At 34.3% G+C, this 17,505-nt stretch overlaps 1 protein-coding gene across 5 annotated transcripts in view; it reads left to right on the forward strand.

The window, feature by feature from the left end:
* The window catches only part of FBXW7 (F-box and WD repeat domain containing 7), a 231,044-nt gene that overhangs the window by 183,823 nt on the left and 29,716 nt on the right, over positions 1 to 17,505 (forward strand). For 4 of the 5 annotated variants that reach the window (XM_086704093.1, XM_086704091.1, XM_086704092.1 and 1 more), the window contains one exon: positions 16,753 to 16,835. In XM_086704093.1, coding sequence (XP_086560219.1) covers positions 16,753 to 16,835 — 83 coding nt within the window. Of the gene's footprint in view, positions 1 to 13,895; positions 14,335 to 16,752; positions 16,836 to 17,505 lie in introns of those variants that run through there. The other variant, XM_025921507.2, reaches the window with a different exon arrangement.

Here is a 17,505-nt window from a genome sequence, read left to right on the forward strand (position 1 = left end):
GTCATTGCTTCTCTTCTCTGAAGAGACTGCTTCTTCTTATCTGAAGAAGACTTCACTTTTCTGAACCTCTAGAATAGGTCAAAACCTTAACATTACACATTTTTCTAAAACTCTATAGCATTTACCACAGTTTTACTTTGGCTTTGTTTTGTTTGTCTTCCTCTCTTACTATGCTGTAAACTGTAGCCATGAAGCTGAGACCATACTTAATTTAACTTATGTGTAATAGACACCCAAATAAATACTGTTGAATGAATGAGTGTGGGAAATCAAAATAACCATATAAATCTATATTTGTTTTAATTATGTATCCCAGGTAGAATAACAATTGGAGATAGTTGAAACAGTGTAGGATAGAATCACAGAGATAGGCATGTGTTATCAACACTGATGTTTACTCCTAGGAAGTGATAACCACACATGGATCAAACTGATACTAAAGATGGATTGTTCCTTAAAAAAAGATCTGAGTGATGAAATTAAGAAACAGGGCCAAAGTGATAAAGTGATAACTGCATTTTGAAGCATATGTTTGATACATACTCCAAAAAGTGCCCTCTCAACACTACTGCGTATTAATAAGTTAGGTATTTTTAGTCTATTAAACTAAAAAATTCAAAATCAAGTAAAAGTCTTAATACCCTTTTAAGGGAACTTAAGGGAATTAAGTGTTGTGGGGTTGTGATAAGCATTTAAAACAATTTCTTTAGTGTTATGATACATAACTTTCGTCAGTTTTCTATCGTGTTCAGATCATTTGGGTAAGGGTGAAAGACTATTAGCCCTTTCAAAAGGACTTTCCAATGAGATACTTTGGTGTATTCTGTTCTCAGCTTTTTTTCATTATTTCATGTTTTAGAGATACAAAGTATAGGACATGAGGGAGTGAGGAGGGTAGGCTATGGTTCTTGGCGGCGGTGGGGGGGGGGGTTAGGAAAGGAAGCAAACCCATGTATTATCGTAAACACTGTTCATCAGATAGATTTTCTTTCACTGTGCCTACTGATGGCTGCCTACCTTCAATATAATGTCAAAGATAATGGGAGCAGTTCTTCACCAAGGGGGCATTGGCAGTGGTGTATTAATTCTTTGTCAGGCTGCTCTTGGTAAATTCCCGGAAGTAAAGTGTATCAGAGTACACAATTAGCTACCTAGTTTGTCTCTTCTTTCTCAATGTCTGCTGTGATTCTAACATAGATCTCATCTATAATCACATATTTGGATACTGAAACAGCTCGGGAAACATCCTAGAGATTTCTTAACTACCAGTACTTCTTGCTATGTATGTAGAAAACACTATTTCATTTTCTGTAAACTGGAGACCAAGATTTACCTGTGTTCAAATCCTAGCCACCCTACTTAGTTGTCTAACCTTGGGGAGAAGTTACTTAAGCTCTCTGTGTCTGTTTCCTCATCTGTAAAATGGGATAATAATAGTACCTATTTCACAGGGTTGTTAGACAGTTTCAATGAGTTTATGTAAGTACCTAGAAGAGTGCCTGAAGTTCTCTTCTGTGTATACTTCATTCTCTTAAGAGAAATTTTTTTTAAAAGAGTTGCTTATTCAAGTTTGACTAGTTTACAGTATTTTTTGATGGTGGGCAGTTAAGGAGTATTCAAATCAGATTAAATGTAGTGTTTGTTTTTCCTTTTTTCTTAGGTTTAAAATATTGCCATCTGTGTTTCTTGAAAATATCTCTTCCTCTTTCTAGCTCTATGCATTGTCATATAAATTGAGCAATTTCATCCATCAATTATATTGATTCGTCATTTTTTTTTTATTGACTTGTCTGTTCTTCCTCCTGAATTGGGAGTTCTTCCAGGGTAGAGGTTACATCTTGCTCAGTTTTTCATTCTTTTTGCTTAGTGTCTGGCTTTTAGTAACCCTGGCTAAATATTTCTTGAATGCAGCAGATCTAGAACTACCAAAATAAAATGTTTGAATCACTGTTTGGTTTTCTTCTCCCATCTTGTTTCATTGTTTAGAAAATAGAGAACCATTATATGACTCAGGATTCATTTGGATGAGACTCATAATATTACAGTGGAATTTGAGGTTAGAGGCTCCCCATAAATTTTTCTCACATAATTTCCTTTTTCTGTGTTCCCTATATAGAAAAACAAGTACAGTACATTTCACAAAGTTAAAGTCTTTTAAGTAAATGAATTGGTGGAGTATAAATGACATCTTGGTCTAACAAAATCTTTTTTTTAATGTGTATTTATTTTGAGAGAGAGAGAGAGAGAGAGAGAGAGAGCAAGCAGGGGAGGGGTGGAGAGAGAGGGAGACAGAATCCCAAGCAGGCCAAAACCCATGAACCATGAGATCATGACCAGAGCCTAAATCAAGAGTTGGATGCTTAACTGACTGAGCCACCCAGGCTCCCAGTAACAAAATCTGCTTATTGCAATTGCTTAATAAAAGCTAGTTAAATAAAAATGTCTGAAAAATACCATTTAATTTTAATCTGCCCTTTACATTGTGATCATGATGATTAACCTGTCTTTATTTAACATCTCTTGAAAGTTATTCTTAGTATGTTGTTTTGTCTCTTGATAGAATAACTTTTAAGGAATGTCTGAAAATGAAGACAGGGGTGTGTGTGTGTGTGTGTGTGTGTGTGTGTGTGTGTGTGTGTATGTCTTTATCACAAAGGCTAACAAAATATTACAACTTTAAGAATTTTCTGTAGTTCAACATCTTTTTGCTAGCTTTGACTTCATGTAATTTGGTAGATTTAAGCTATTCCTCATAGGATTTTTTTTTCATATTGTAAAAGTTTGAACATGTATTGACTCAGTTAAAAAGAATTTAAGATTCAATTTCTTAAAGTGTTCTCAAATCACCATGTAGCAGTTCTCAACAGACCAGCTGTATGCACAGAGCAGATCTTAAATTGTAATGCACATTTGTTTAGTAGTCATTGTGCCATGATTACATACCATGAGTTCACACAACTGGAAGGAAACTCATGATACCCATCCTGCAGAAAGAACATTTTAGAATCCTGTATCAAGTACGGCAAACTTTCAAAGTTAGTTTTTAAACATTTGGAGGCCTTGAGTATTTATAGATAAATATGTTCTTAAATATTAAAGAAATTCAGTAAAGAAAGTGAACTTAAAATATATCTTTTTAATTTTTTTTTAACGTTTATTTTTGAGACAGAGAGAGACAGAGCATGAACGGGGAGGGTCAGAGAGAGAGGGAGACACAGAATCCAAAACAGGCTCCAGGCTTTGAGCTGTCAGCACAGAGCCTGATGCGGGGCTTGAACTCAGGAATCTCAAGATCATGACCTGAGCCGAAGTTGGAAGCTTAACCAACTGAGCCACCCAGGCACCCCTAAAATATATCTTTTTAAAACAATGTTTAATGTTTATTCTAGGGAGAGAGAGAGAGTCAGAGAGACAGAGACAGAGAGACAGAGACAGAGACAGGGTGCAAGCAGGGGAGGGGCAGAGAGAGAGGGAGACACAGAATTCGAAGCAGGCTCCAGGCTCTGAACTGTCAGCACAGAGCCCGACGTGGGGCTCGAACCCACGAACGGTGAGGTCATGACCTAAGCCAAAGTTGTATGCTTAAATGACTGAGCCACACAGGTGCCCTATAAATAAAATATTTCTATTCTGATAGTTTTGCCAAGATGTCAAAGTGCTCCTGACTATTGACCTTACATTCACTGCAAATAAAAAAAACTACCATAAATCATATACCTTTTCACATTATACAGTTATTTTGAAAATATTTCCATGACAGGCAAAAATTATGTCAAACCTTACTCATGACCCATCTATTTCTAGTAATCTTTCTTTGTACTCTGCTTTTATTTACTGAAACTTTATAGTCTGTTGAAATCTCCTAAAAAGTTAGGGGATCATGTAGATGTTATGCTAGTCAGATAATTCTAGATTCTTTCAAAGCAAAGAATGCAGTTTCTTAAATTATTGCTTTAAAATATAATTTGATGTTTCTGAAATGACTCTTTAGAATTCTCCTTTTTAAGTGTAGTGGGGGCATGATTACTGGGTTCTTCTCTCCTTACTTGACAGCTGCATCAAACAAATACTTAAAGGGGCGCCTGGGTGGCGCAGTCGGTTAAGCATCCGACTTCAGCCAGGTCACGATCTCGCCGTCTGTGAGTTCGAGCCCCGCGTCGGGCTCTGGGCTGATGGCTCAGAGCCTGGAGCCTGTTTCCGATTCTGTGTCTCCCTCTCTCTCTGCCCCTCCCCCGTTCATGCTCTGTCTCTCTCTATCCCAAAAATAAATAAACGTTGAAAAAAATTAAAAAAAAAAAAAAACAAATACTTAAAGAGCAGGCAAGGTACTCGAAAATAAGTAAAGAATTGATTAAAGATCACCATGATGCTAGAGCAAGAACCTGGTGTGATTTATGTTTCATATTGGCCTCGCACCAATATGGAATTAATAAGTGTTTTTGAATAAGTGAAGTAAGTTTAAGTCCACAGACTTTGATTCATAACTAGAGTTTTAAAAGATTAAAGTTATCCCTTCTCAGTTTAAATTCTTGTGGAAAATACGTAAGATGATTGAGATGAGAAGAGATGCTGTATTTTAAAAAATACAATAAGTTTGAATCTGGACTTTATGTATCTGGTAGCCAAATTTTATAATTGGACTTAATTATCAAAATTGGGAAGCCAACCAATAAAAGATTACCGAGTTGAGAATAATGTGTATTTTAGATTAAGCAGATCTTGTGTGACAGCATGCTAATGAGAGTGTACCTAATAAGTAGGGTTGCACCTGAGGCTGTACTTAGCTTTAGCTGAAGGCTTTTTCCAACTTTGAGATTCTGTGGTTATGTTCTGGAATTTTTTTTTATGATCACAGATAAGCAGTCTTAAAAAGTGTACCATGGGTAAAATCCTTTTGTCTCTAATAACTAAAGGTAACCATATCATTTACCATTATAGACATTTATTATAATAAGGCTGGATGCATTGTCCATCTATAGAGATCTGAGCCCAACATCAGTGTCTTTCTCAAAAAAAGTAAATTATTAAATGTAAGGATAAAATCAGAACATAGAGAATAGAAGAGCAAGGTAATAGAGATATGATGCAGTAGATACTCCTTCATTCTTATAGAATTGAGTTATGAGATATGAAGACTTACAATAGTGCTTGGCACATGGTGTAGCCTAATAAAGTAATATAATTCTCTTTTCCAAGTTTAGGAATCTTTTGGGATAGCTGCTGAGTTTGAGAGTAAGTGTGAGGGAAATGAAAGAGTAATTGCTGCACGAAAGAGTTGAAAAGAGTTATATCTTCTTTAATCAGTAACTGAGAATTACTTTGTAAGCAATATTTAATTTTATATATATTTTTGAAAATATAAAAAATAATATAGGCAAAAATATATACAGAAGTTCTGTTGTATTTACTCTTATCCTGAAAAATCCTGTAATGACTTCACAATTAAATCTGAACTCTTGACCATGACCTACAGGATCCTACATGATCTGGTCCTTGGTTACCTGTCTGACTTCATCGTGTACCAGTCACTTCATCTTAGCTAGACTGGCCTTATTCTTGCGGATCCCAGGCTCTACTCTATCATTTTGACTTAAAAGTTGTTTCCCGGGTGATGCCATTCAAAATTAGCCACACTTCTTTACTACCCTAGCTACCTACTTCTTTCATAGCACCCTGTTTGATTTCTCTCTTAGAACTAAGCATTATATGAAATTATCTTAGTCATGTATTAGTTTGCCTATTAGATGACTTCTCCCCCACCCCGCCCTGGAATGTTACACTATAGGGGAGTAGAGAGCTCATCTGCATTGTTTGCCACCTTATACCTAGAGCCTAAAACAGTTGTTGGCGCATACTGGGTTCAAAAGGTTATGCAAGTGAACTTGTTTGTTGACAGGTAAGAAAAAAGAGGGAAAATCTCTTATTAAGCCTCTTAGATGACCACTGTGAATATTTTAATATATTTACATAGGCTTTTCTTTGTGTGTGTGTGCGTGTGCGTGCACACACACACACACACACACTTAAATATTTGCATATTATATTTTACATTGGACCATACTTTATATCATGTGTTTGAATCTCACATACCTTCTACTTTACAGTAGCACTTCCCCTAGTTCTTTACATGATGACCAGTTACACGGTGAGCTAGAATGCTCTACAATGAAGTGTTTTCCTTAAGACTTCCTTAAAAGGAGGCTTTGAGTCTGGGGGCTGGAGAGGCAGGACATGGGGAGAAAGGGTTGGGAGCAGAGCAAGACAAACTGTTTAATTTTCCAAGTATGTCATGCACTTTTGAATACCAGAGGTCCTTTCCCCACATATTGGTGAAAATCAATGAATCATGTACCCTACTGCCCTGAATTACATTTTTTATTGTCTTTTCATCAAGTTTTTGGGAGATTATCATGTTTAAATGAATGTTTATTTCTGAAGTCTCTTCATTCCCCCCTATATTCAAAAGTACAAGCCGTTTGTGTATATGATCTGGTAGGAGTGCCTATTGAAACAGAAGGACCCCTTATTAGTCAGTGTTTATAACTAAATAAAAAGTCAACAGTCTTTACGCCCACACAGTAAAGTTCTCCTTGTACAGAAGGACACATATTATCCCTAAAATGGGAGAATGAGTCATGGCAGAAAGTACTTTTGAAGAAACCGTTACTAGTAAATTAAAGAATATTTTAACTGTAATATTAAATGTTTGGATTAGTAGGTGTGTTGGTAAATAGTTTACTCCTTAATGCACCTTATAAGACCAGTGAGTACTAGAAGTCTTACATATGTTAATTCTTCAAGGTAGTGATAGTGTTATTTCCACGTCTTTAGTCCACAGATGATAATTTCCTTTTTCTTCCTTAACATCTAAAAAAACTTCTGTTTGCTACCAAACTCAGAAGCAAGACTATTTTATATGAAATTTTCTATTTGAATGATTTCTTCATTTTCTGACCTCCTACACTACCCAATTTGGCACTTGATAGATATTGTTCTCTATTAGTTTCTTGTCTTGCCAGCTGGATTTTAAGTATCTTGGCGGGGGAGAAAGGTTACTGTAATGTTTTTATTTGTCCTCAGCATTTTGTAGATATTGGGATATAAGTGATTATTTTTTAATTGATTTCTTTTAACCTAAATCTTTCAGTTTCTGTCACCTTTTCCCTGTCACCATGTCTTTGCCTCAGATTTCCCACATGTAGCAGAAGCACAGTCAGATGGATCTAGATAATCATTCCATGAACAATAATCAAGATTTAATCATAGTTTGCATATGCAATTGCTGTTTGCAAAATATAACTTTTTGCTTCCTTCTTTAGCAATGTCTGATTTTTTGAGCCTAACTTGCTTGAGCCATCACGTATCTAATGGAAATCAATTAATAAGTAGTGAACTTGGGACCAGAGTCTAAGGTTCTAATACAGCTGTATAACCCTGAGCAAGACACTTAATTCTCTACCCTCAGCTTTCTCACCTGTTAATAGCAGTTATTATTTTAGAGCATATCTGTTGTATGCTGGGCATCTACTAGGTCCTCACAATGACTCTGTGGGCTAGGTTAGTAAAGTTGATAGGCGGTAATTACCATTACAAAAACTAGAACTCCTAAAAGGTCAACCCCTACGGAGGTTCCACTCTAATAACAGCAAAGCTGGTGTTTAAACTCAGGTTTCTCCAATTCCAAACCCCATGTTCATTTCATAAATGAAGGAGAACTAGATTAGATGACTTCCAAGTTCTCTTCTAGTTCTAAACGTTATGGCTTCCTGCTATTAATGTTGTTGTTGTTGACTCAGTATGTACAACTTTTTTTACTTCTTAGCTTTTAGCCCCTTTCTCAAAACTTTTTGGTCATAACTAAATTTAAGTCATGACTAATCTGTGACTTATTTAAGACATTAATTCCAGAATTTTAAACAAACCTTGAAACAAAAGGCTATTTTAATACTAAAATACAAGATTGATATAGCACACCTACAGAAATTTTTTTTTTCCGAGTAGGTAAATGTATTTGAACATCACAACCAGCAGCAGTAAATATGGAACTGGATAAAGAAAGTAGAAGAGTGAATAGAGTTCTAGGTCTTCTATTGAGAGAATATTGATTTCATCCCTTCTCTATATTTGCTGTTTTATTTTTCTTGAAATCAACCTTATTTTTATAGTTTCTCATGATATTTTCCTTACTTTGCTGAAGGGTTACTATAAAGCAATTACAACAAAATTTTGAGAAGGAACTTTTGGATATGAATTCAACATACTTACTGATGGTTGATTTTGGATTTGAAGCATGAGATGTAAAGATGAATTGATTTCTAAAGAAGTCAGGATACATTCCAGAGTGACTTACTTTGTCAATTATTGCAGGTATTGCCCATCTGCATAGAGATATTATAAGGAATGTTTTGGTGCATGGATTAAATCTGATAGCTCTACCACAATATGAATTTTAGCAGAGCAAACAAGCAAAATTCCCATCTTTATTGTTTTCTTCTGTAGCTCTGATAAATGAAACTCTTAACTTGCATCTCGTATGTATGTATGTGTGTATATATATATGTACTTGCACATATGTTTATCAGAGAACTAATTTGGCCCAATTAGAAGGGATGAAAAAAGCTTTTACTGCGTGAATTAATGTTGCAATTTATTTGTGTCAAATCCTCAAGGACTGTATTTTTGTAAAGAGAGCTATAAATACCAGAAACTTCAAGAAAAAGAAAAATTTATAAAAGTACCACTCCTAAAATTATAGTTATCTTAAAAATTATTTAAAGCAGTCTGAGCTATATTTTGATTTGCATTTTGATTTACAGTAATATTTCACTATTTGTTTACTTGGATGATAGTTTCAAACTAAATCTGGCTTACCTTGTTTCATTTTACATGTTCTCAAATAACTAGTTTTGAACTAATATCAATGTGAATTCTAAGAGTCAGAAGTGTGTATATTACCCTATTCTGTGTCTTAAATTCAGTGGAGGAAGAAAAACATTTGCTTAATTGCATACTCTCCTGTGCCTGACAAATTCTAGGTTGCTAAATAAATGCTTAATTAATGAATAAGACTGGAAAATAGCTTATTGATCAGTACTGCCACCTACTTGCATTAGGGAAAATGTAGATGCTGGGCGTACATATTATTTTAATTGACAATACCCGTGATATGACAAACTATTAACTTGCCAGTTTCAGTTGTGAACCTTTTAATAAGAACTCACATCCCAGAAAGTTAATGACAGTGGGTTAGTGTGATTTCAAAAAGTTTGTTTTAGCTTCAGTATGCTTGGCATTCCTTTGATGTTGAAAGTTTGAGCTGTCTCTAATTTAAATTCTATGCTTGGGCAAGACAGCCAATTGTTGTGGTAGGTAGTTTTTCTAGTGTAATATCAGAGTGAAAAATGTTGTCTTGATAATAAAATCACTGACATAGAAACACATTCTGTTATTATAAAATGGAAGTAAATTTTTAAATGTTAGCAAGATAATGAAAAGAACCAATAATAGTATAATATCATCAATTCTAGTACAATGGATAAGACTTTTTAGTACTGAGTATAACATATTTATGCTTTAGAAAAATGATGTCCTGGTTGCTACTATTTATTTGTATGGCCAGTTATTCAAAAACATTAATTATTGTTATGTATCATTTTTCTATTGTGTCCTAGAATAAGATGGAAGCCTTCAAGGAGTAGATAGTAGTGGAGAAAGATATATAAAAATAATGACAATAATTTTTATGTATGATGAGTGCAATAGAAGAATTTATTTAAAATGGAAATAACTCTGAGACCCAAGGTGAGGAAAAGTACTCTATTACTCCTTCCGTTGTTGACACTATATGTATAAAGGTACATATTTCTCTGAAGATACATAATTCAGTGAAGACTTCTTGACTGTTTATATTTTTCTCACTATTTATAGGTAGAATAATTTGGTTTCTGTCAGTGACTACAACTTGCCCTTCTAAAAACTTAGTCATCCCAACTAATTGCTCAGAAAGAACCATTTCTCTTATGCTAGCTCACAAGTTAATCATTCTACTACCTTATTTCCCAGAGGCTTTGCCTCTGAGGCGGTACATCTTCATATCTTTGTACTGTTTTTTAATTTATTTATTTTCTTTCTTAAGTTGCTGCTCTCATCCATTCTCATACACGTAGCTCAGTGGAGTTGTGATAGATGAGCATTGAATCTGAGTTAGCAGTCACTCCCCTTGCTGATAGATTTCCAGTAAGGCTTACAGGTTGTCAATCAGCACAAGAAATATTTTTTTTATACAATGGGAAATTTATTGCTTAGCTGGAATTACATGAAAGTGTATTGTATTGTAGTGGAAATATGTTTAATACATTGAGTATTGATTCTAAAAATTTGGATGACAAACACAAGTATTGTCTCAGCAGTAATGGTTGACTAGTCTTTTTTTCAGTGAACTTACTAGTTAACATTCTAGCATAAAGCGTAAAATACTTTTTTTCCTAAACTTATTTAACATAGATTGTGGACTGATCTCAGTTTGAAATGTTTCTGTCTACCTCAAGGGTCAGAAAAGATAGATAGATACACACATAAAGGCTTTTTCATTCATACTACTGAAAAACTTAAGTCTCTGAATAAAGTTTTAAATATCTGTATTTTAGGGGCACCTGGATGGTTTAGTTGGTTGAGTATCCAACTCTTGATTTCAGCTCAGATCATGATCCCAGGGTTGTGGGATTGACCCCTTCAGCAGGCTCTGCACTGAGCATAAAGCCTGCTTGGGATTCTCTCCCATCTCTTTCTCTCTGCCCTTCTCCCCTGCCCACATGCACACGCTCTCTCCCTCCCTCTCTCTCTCTGTCTCTCTGTCTCTCTCAAAACAAAAATTAAAAGTAAACAAATAAACAAGTAATAAAAATATCTGTATTTTAGTCAATACTCTCAGAAATAGGAATGGAGAATGTTTGGGTTTTTTTTGCTTTTTTAAAAAATTTTATTTTTTATTTTTTTAAATTTACATCCAAATTAGTTAGCATATAGTGCAACAATGATTTCAGGAGTGGATTCCTTAGTGCCCCTTACCCATTTAATCCATCTCCCCCTCCCACAACCCCTCCAGTAACCCTCAGTTTGTTCTCCATATTTATGAGTCTCTTCTGGTTTGTCCCCCTCCCTGTTTTTATATTATTTTTGTTCTCTTACCTTATGTTCATCTGTTTTGTCTCTTAAAGTCCTCATATGAGTGAAGTCATATGATATTTGTCTTTGTCTAATTTCACTTAGCATAATACACTCCAGTTCCATCCACGCAGTTGCAAACGGCAAGATTTCATTCTTTTGGATTGCCGAGTAATACTCCATTGTATATATATACCACATCTTCTTTATCCATTCATCCGTCAATGGACATTTGTGCTCTTTCCATACTTTGGCTATTGTTGATAGTGCTGCTATTAACATGGGGGTGCATATGTCCCTTCAAAACAGCACACCTGTATCCCTTGGATAAATGGCTAGTAGTACAATTGCTGGGTGAATGGAGAATGGTTTTATTTGCTTTTGTTCATATATATATATCATGATGAAATTAATAGATCACAACTTTCATTAATAGAACTTTAGAGAATATTGAAAGTTATTTTATTTTATTTATTTGAAATCTGGTAAGAGATTTAGTCGGCTAGTTTTGCTTGCCAAATTCTTTCTTCATGGTTCAAATTAACATTGTAACAAGATAGTAGGGAGAATTGTTGAAATAATTAGGAAAATAAAATCTTCATGAGTACTTAACTTATGTAATGTTTATTACATTCTCACTTACAGGATAAATTAATAAAAATAATTATCAAATGGGACCCATGGAATGTGGGGAGTGTGGGGTGGTAGAAAGTCTTTTCAGTGTATACTTTTGATTATCATTTTGATTTTTGAATCGTGTAAATATTTTACCTATTCAAAAATAAAACATGAATATACATACCTACATGTAAATATATGTTTGCAAAGGTCAGGTGTCCCTTTAACTTCATACCATACAAAGGAGCCATTCCTTTGAATATAGAAAATTACATTATTTTCTTCTTTAAATGTCCTAGGTTTTCAGGCAGTATCCCTGCTTTATTAAAGTTGATCTATGTCCTCAACTGAGTAGACTTAATTTGAAAAAGTTACTTCATCTAAAGACAGGACATGATTTCAATTGTAATCAAGGTATATACTGTTACATGATTGGTGGGAAGTTCATTTGTCCTCTAATAAGCTGGTTACCACTGACAAATTTTAGAGAAAATGTCAGGTGTTCATTTTATAATTAGCTAGTTTCTTCAGATAGCCCGGAGCGGAGGCTGATGGTGGAGGGGAAATCACTTTTTTTGACTTTGTATTTTTTAAAATCTTGAGTGCTCTGAATCTTCTAACAAAAGGGTTTTATGGGTCTCTTCCTAACCATTGGATTTCCTCCCCCCCCCCCCAGAGACTTCTTTTCAGAAAGAACTTTACTTTGAAGTAAGCTGATTGTTTATTTAGAAAATTAACTTTTTGCTGGGTACTTATACATATTGTATCTGAGGGCAAGAATTTAAGAGTCAGATTTTTTTAAAAAGATAATATAATATATAGAATATACTTTCCAGAAGAATCCAAGATGTACATCTTCATAAAATTTTGGATTATCTTATTTCATTTCTTTTTTTTTAAGTAAAAGATACTACACTAACTTAATGTCTGTTATAAAGGTAAACATTTATTTTTTTAATTATGAGACTACTTTATGCAGCATTTAGAATCATTTTCCTAATGAAAGTCATTTGTTAACTATAGCAGAGAGTATTAAAATGTACTAAGTCCAAATACTATTTCTTTTTTTCTGAAGAAACATTTTAGGTACTTAAATAACTATAGGCACGCAGTTTACTTATAATAAAGAATGTTAATGGGGAGGGTAGGAGTTAATTAACTAGACCCTTAATAATGGGCCAAGGAATCTTACAATTGCCTCCCTCCCGAAGCTAGTTGTGTAGCAAGTTGCAAGATAAAATATCTAGATTTGTGAAGTAGTCATTTTGAGAAAAAGGTTGCCTTCAGGCAAACTTTGGTATTTATTATTATGTAAAATGCCTTTTTAATGGTAAGCAATACACGTTGTCAAAGTAATTCTGGAGGTAGAAGTGCAGTACATCCTGTTTACTCAAGATTAAATGAACAAATAAGGGTAGGACTCCCAATAAGCCCAGTTTTTGCTTTCTTTGAAGAAATAGAACATTTTGGCCAAACTTTACACACTTAATACTAGTCTGATAGTCTTAAGATATTGTCATGATTACCAAGAATTGATGAAGTGTGGCAATTTTCTTGAAAACTATATTTGAAATGAAGGGAATGGAAAAACATAGGGAACATTTTCATTAAATGCCAATATAAGAAGTATGCAGGTTAAGATAGAACTTATTACATAATTTCTGCAAATGCTCCAAGCTCCAAACTGGCTTACTTTATTTTAAATCCTCCCCACCCCCCAACAAAGAATACTTAATTTCTCCCTTTGGGATTGCTCATTTTGTATCTTCTAAGCTACTTGAAAAATGTGATCAGTCTGTGCCAGGACTGCAATAGGATAACAGTTAGTGGAAATAGTCTGCCCTGCCTCTGTTGGGAGGACTGTATGGAAAATATATTCCATTTTCAAAATGTTTCTGAAAGCACTTATTTGTGGAAAGGATGCTTGCCATTTAAAACTCTTCAGAAATGCAGGTTTTTCAAAATACAAAATAATCTCCTGAAAGTTTGAAAGGGGAAGGGGGCTGTCGTGTGGGGGCGGGCTCATTTGCTGCCCACATCCTCCTCTGTTCAGTGCGTTGTGTGCTTACGGGTTCCCTGGAGCGGATCACCATATAATTGATGTGCAGTCTGCATTGCTGAATCCTGGACTGCACCATTCTGTGTTCAAGGGAAGATGTAATCTGATCCCTCTGCTGCTGAGGGAGGAATCTGTTCAGTCAAGGCTTTGACAGGGCATAGTCTCCTCCAATAATCTTCTCGGTTCTCTCTCATTATTCCCTCGAGTTCTCCTCAGTCAAGCTGCATGTATGTATGTGTGTCCCGAGAAGCGGTTTGATACTGAGCTGCATTTGCCTTTACTGTGGAGTTTTGTTGCCGGTTCTGCTCCCTAATCTTCCCTTTCTGACGTGCCTGAGCATGTCCACATTAGAATCTGTGACATACCTACCTGAAAAAGGTTTATATTGTCAGAGACTGCCAAGCAGCCGGACACACGGGGGCACAGAATCACTGAAGGGGAAAAATACAGAAAATATGGGTTTCTACGGCACACTCAAAATGATTTTTTACAAAGTAAGTAATCTGTTTTCTTCCTGTGTTGTATGATTGTGTGTGTGTGTGCCTGCCTGAGAAGGAAAATCTGTATCATCAGAGATGGCTGCAGTATCCTCTAATTTTGGTGGGTGGCTGGATGGCTGGTATCGGTTTTATATCGTGAATGTAAGCAAATAATGCAAAGACAACGTAAGCTGTAAACAGCTTTAAATTTAAAATAAAATGTGTATTTTAATCCGGGAATTTTCCACTAAAATATATTTAGACTTTAGAAATGTGGCTCCGTTAAATGCTGACCTGGAAATACTCTACCCTTAGTTGGCTTTTAGTGAGTCTTTTGCCTTTAATTTTTCTGTATATTATACATATTTCTTTTCTTTTTCTTTAGTTGACTCTTTTAAAGCCTAGAATCACTAGAATATTTAGGACTTCTATTTTAAAAGATCGTATTTACTTTCTGTGCCCCTTAAAAAATTGCAGAATTAACGTTTGGTTCTAAAGTCAGGATTTTCAGTAAACAGTATAATATTTAAAAGACTTCTATAGTCTTGTAGAAAGTCCTTTATTTTGTAAAATATTCTGAAAATAAAAATCCTTTCCAAATGGTTCCCTTGATATGTATTTGGGGCATTTTTATCCATTGAAGGATTTCTAAGATGGAAATAAAGTTTGCTTTTGGTGGCAAATGGCATTTGCACCAATGTGTATTTGCAAGATACCCAGGGAAGTTCTGAAAGCCAGTATTACAACTTAATTAGAATGAATATCAAAGTTTCTCATATTAATTTTGAAAATAAGAATCTGTGCAAGTTATTAAAAAAGCTAGATTTTTAAGGTAATCTGTACCGACTGACCTTCCTGAGAGCTACATTTGCGTGTATGTGTACGTGTGTGTCTATGATTTATATATATGCAAGCACGTGGCTATCTATATATTAAATCCTATATATTTATTTTTGGCTTTTATTAAAATTATTTGGAGAAAGAAAATAATGGTTTTTGAGAGGAATCACTTTAAAACAACATAATGAGTACAGAAACTTCTGAAGGGTTGAATTAAGACCAATTCCATTTCTTTCCAGTAGGTATTTCTTGAACTAAGGCATAAATTGTGGACAAGCTTGCTGTACCCTCACTCTAGCTCCTGATGTCATAAGATCATCACTGTATTTTGGAAGACTTTTTCATGATGATAAAAATGTCTTTATTATCCATAGTGTGGTTCAAAATTTGTTAGAGTCTTGATGGTTCTCTTTAGTATTTATAATGCAGCATGCTGTTTTATGATGTTCCCATGTGAGGCAGTAGGTAAGAAACTAAGTCTGCTGCAAAGCAAGGGTTTTTACCTTATTCTAAAAATGAGGATAGCTCTCTATCACTCTGGGGTTACCTCCCCCACATAATTTTCCATAGTACAGTAATTAATTAGCAGACACAAATCAAAATAGAAAAAGTTGCATCTTATTAGATCTTATTTTCTAGTTTTATGACATATCTATAGTCAGATGACCTCAGTTAACAGATGGTGAAATATAAAAAAAATAAATATTTCAATATTGATGTTGACATACAATTCTGAATGTATTTACGGTATTATACGTATATAGCATAAAGAAATACTTTAAAAGTATAGATGTTGGATATACCTTACAAAGATGTACAATTCGTTCTTTTTAAATGTTTTTGTTGATGTTGCTGAAATTTTCAAGTTAGAATATTTTGTCCTGAGTGAGCATCTGTCAGTGAAGTTATATTCTGTGTAAATATCAATTGATGGCTTTTTTCCACCTTTATTATACCATCCCCAGGCCTCTCTCCTGTTACAGATTTACTTTTTTACTCTCCTCATTGCCCATATTCGTTGCTTTATGCCTTATTATAATTACTTTTCAAGATCATCTTATTTACATTGTTCTCTTCACACTTTCATAATAAATATGTGTTTTAAATTCAGTTACTGTTACTTCCATTCAGGTTTTGAAATTTTGAGTTTTTTTGTATATTTTATCTTGAAATACGTTTTTAAAGGAAAGTGATGATCACTAAGAGAGATACGTTAAATATGGTTCTTCAATGTGTGTGTTAACATGACATTTCCCCCTGTGTTCTTAAACTGGGAAACGTGAAAGATATATGACTCTCAAGGAATATGTATGATGAATATCAGTTTTTAAATCACCATATGCTATTCTTCTGAACAAAATATTGGGGGGGTGGGTAATCACCTTTCTCGTCTTCAAAGAGTAAAACAAAGTAGAACTAGTAGAAGAAATCATAGAACATTTATTTTCTACATACATTAACTATGCCTAATTAATGAAAATTTAGGCTTATAAAAATTTAAGAAATTTTTTTCAATAGTACCAATGCTAATGTTAAGACAGTTGGACAGGTGATTTTTTTTTTAAAACCTATCTTATTTGCTTTACCTTATAGATGAAAAGAAAATTGGACCATGGTTCTGAGGTCCGCTCTTTTTCTTTGGGAAAGAAACCATGCAAAGTCTCAGAATATACAAGGTAATATTAACCATAATTGATTCTCTCATGATTCTTATGTTTCTTTAAAGAGTTGATGATTCCAAAAACATTTCTTCCAGTTTATTCTCGTAGAATTATAATGTTACTGGTACTGTTGACTCTGTAACACATTTTGAGATCACTGAACATTGAGAAATACATAGTCCCAAATAAGAAGAATGACTACTGCTGTAGCTTATATTTTCTTACTAATACTTTGAAATAAGACACAAGCACAAGTTCTCTTATAAGCAGAATTTTTAAATCACAGTTTTTAAGGAATTCTAAAAAGTAAGTTCTAAAATATGAATATGAGCAAATATATCTTGTTACTATAGCAACAGCTGCTCTAGGGTAGATATTTATATATGCAAAATTGAAGATACATTTATTAGCAGTGAAATAAAACTCACAGTTACTAACTAAATCTTCCTGTGTTAGGAATCCCCTTTTATTTTCTTGGTATATCTTATGTTTTTAACACATCCATATCCACACCAGTAAATTAGGTTTCCATAACAACTAAATACAATTGTAGTCTTGTTTTGTGCACCATTCCATCATTTTTTGGATTTTGCATCAGTATAAAACTTTTCCCACTCTCACGCTAATTAGGCTAACTTAAGCACAATATCTATTACCCAGCCAATTAAAAATGGCTTTAGATGTT

Source organism: Puma concolor, chromosome B1 (genome assembly GCF_028749965.1).
Source record: "Puma concolor isolate L17-30 chromosome B1, mPumCon1.1.hap2, whole genome shotgun sequence".
Lineage (NCBI taxonomy): Eukaryota > Metazoa > Chordata > Mammalia > Carnivora > Felidae > Puma > Puma concolor.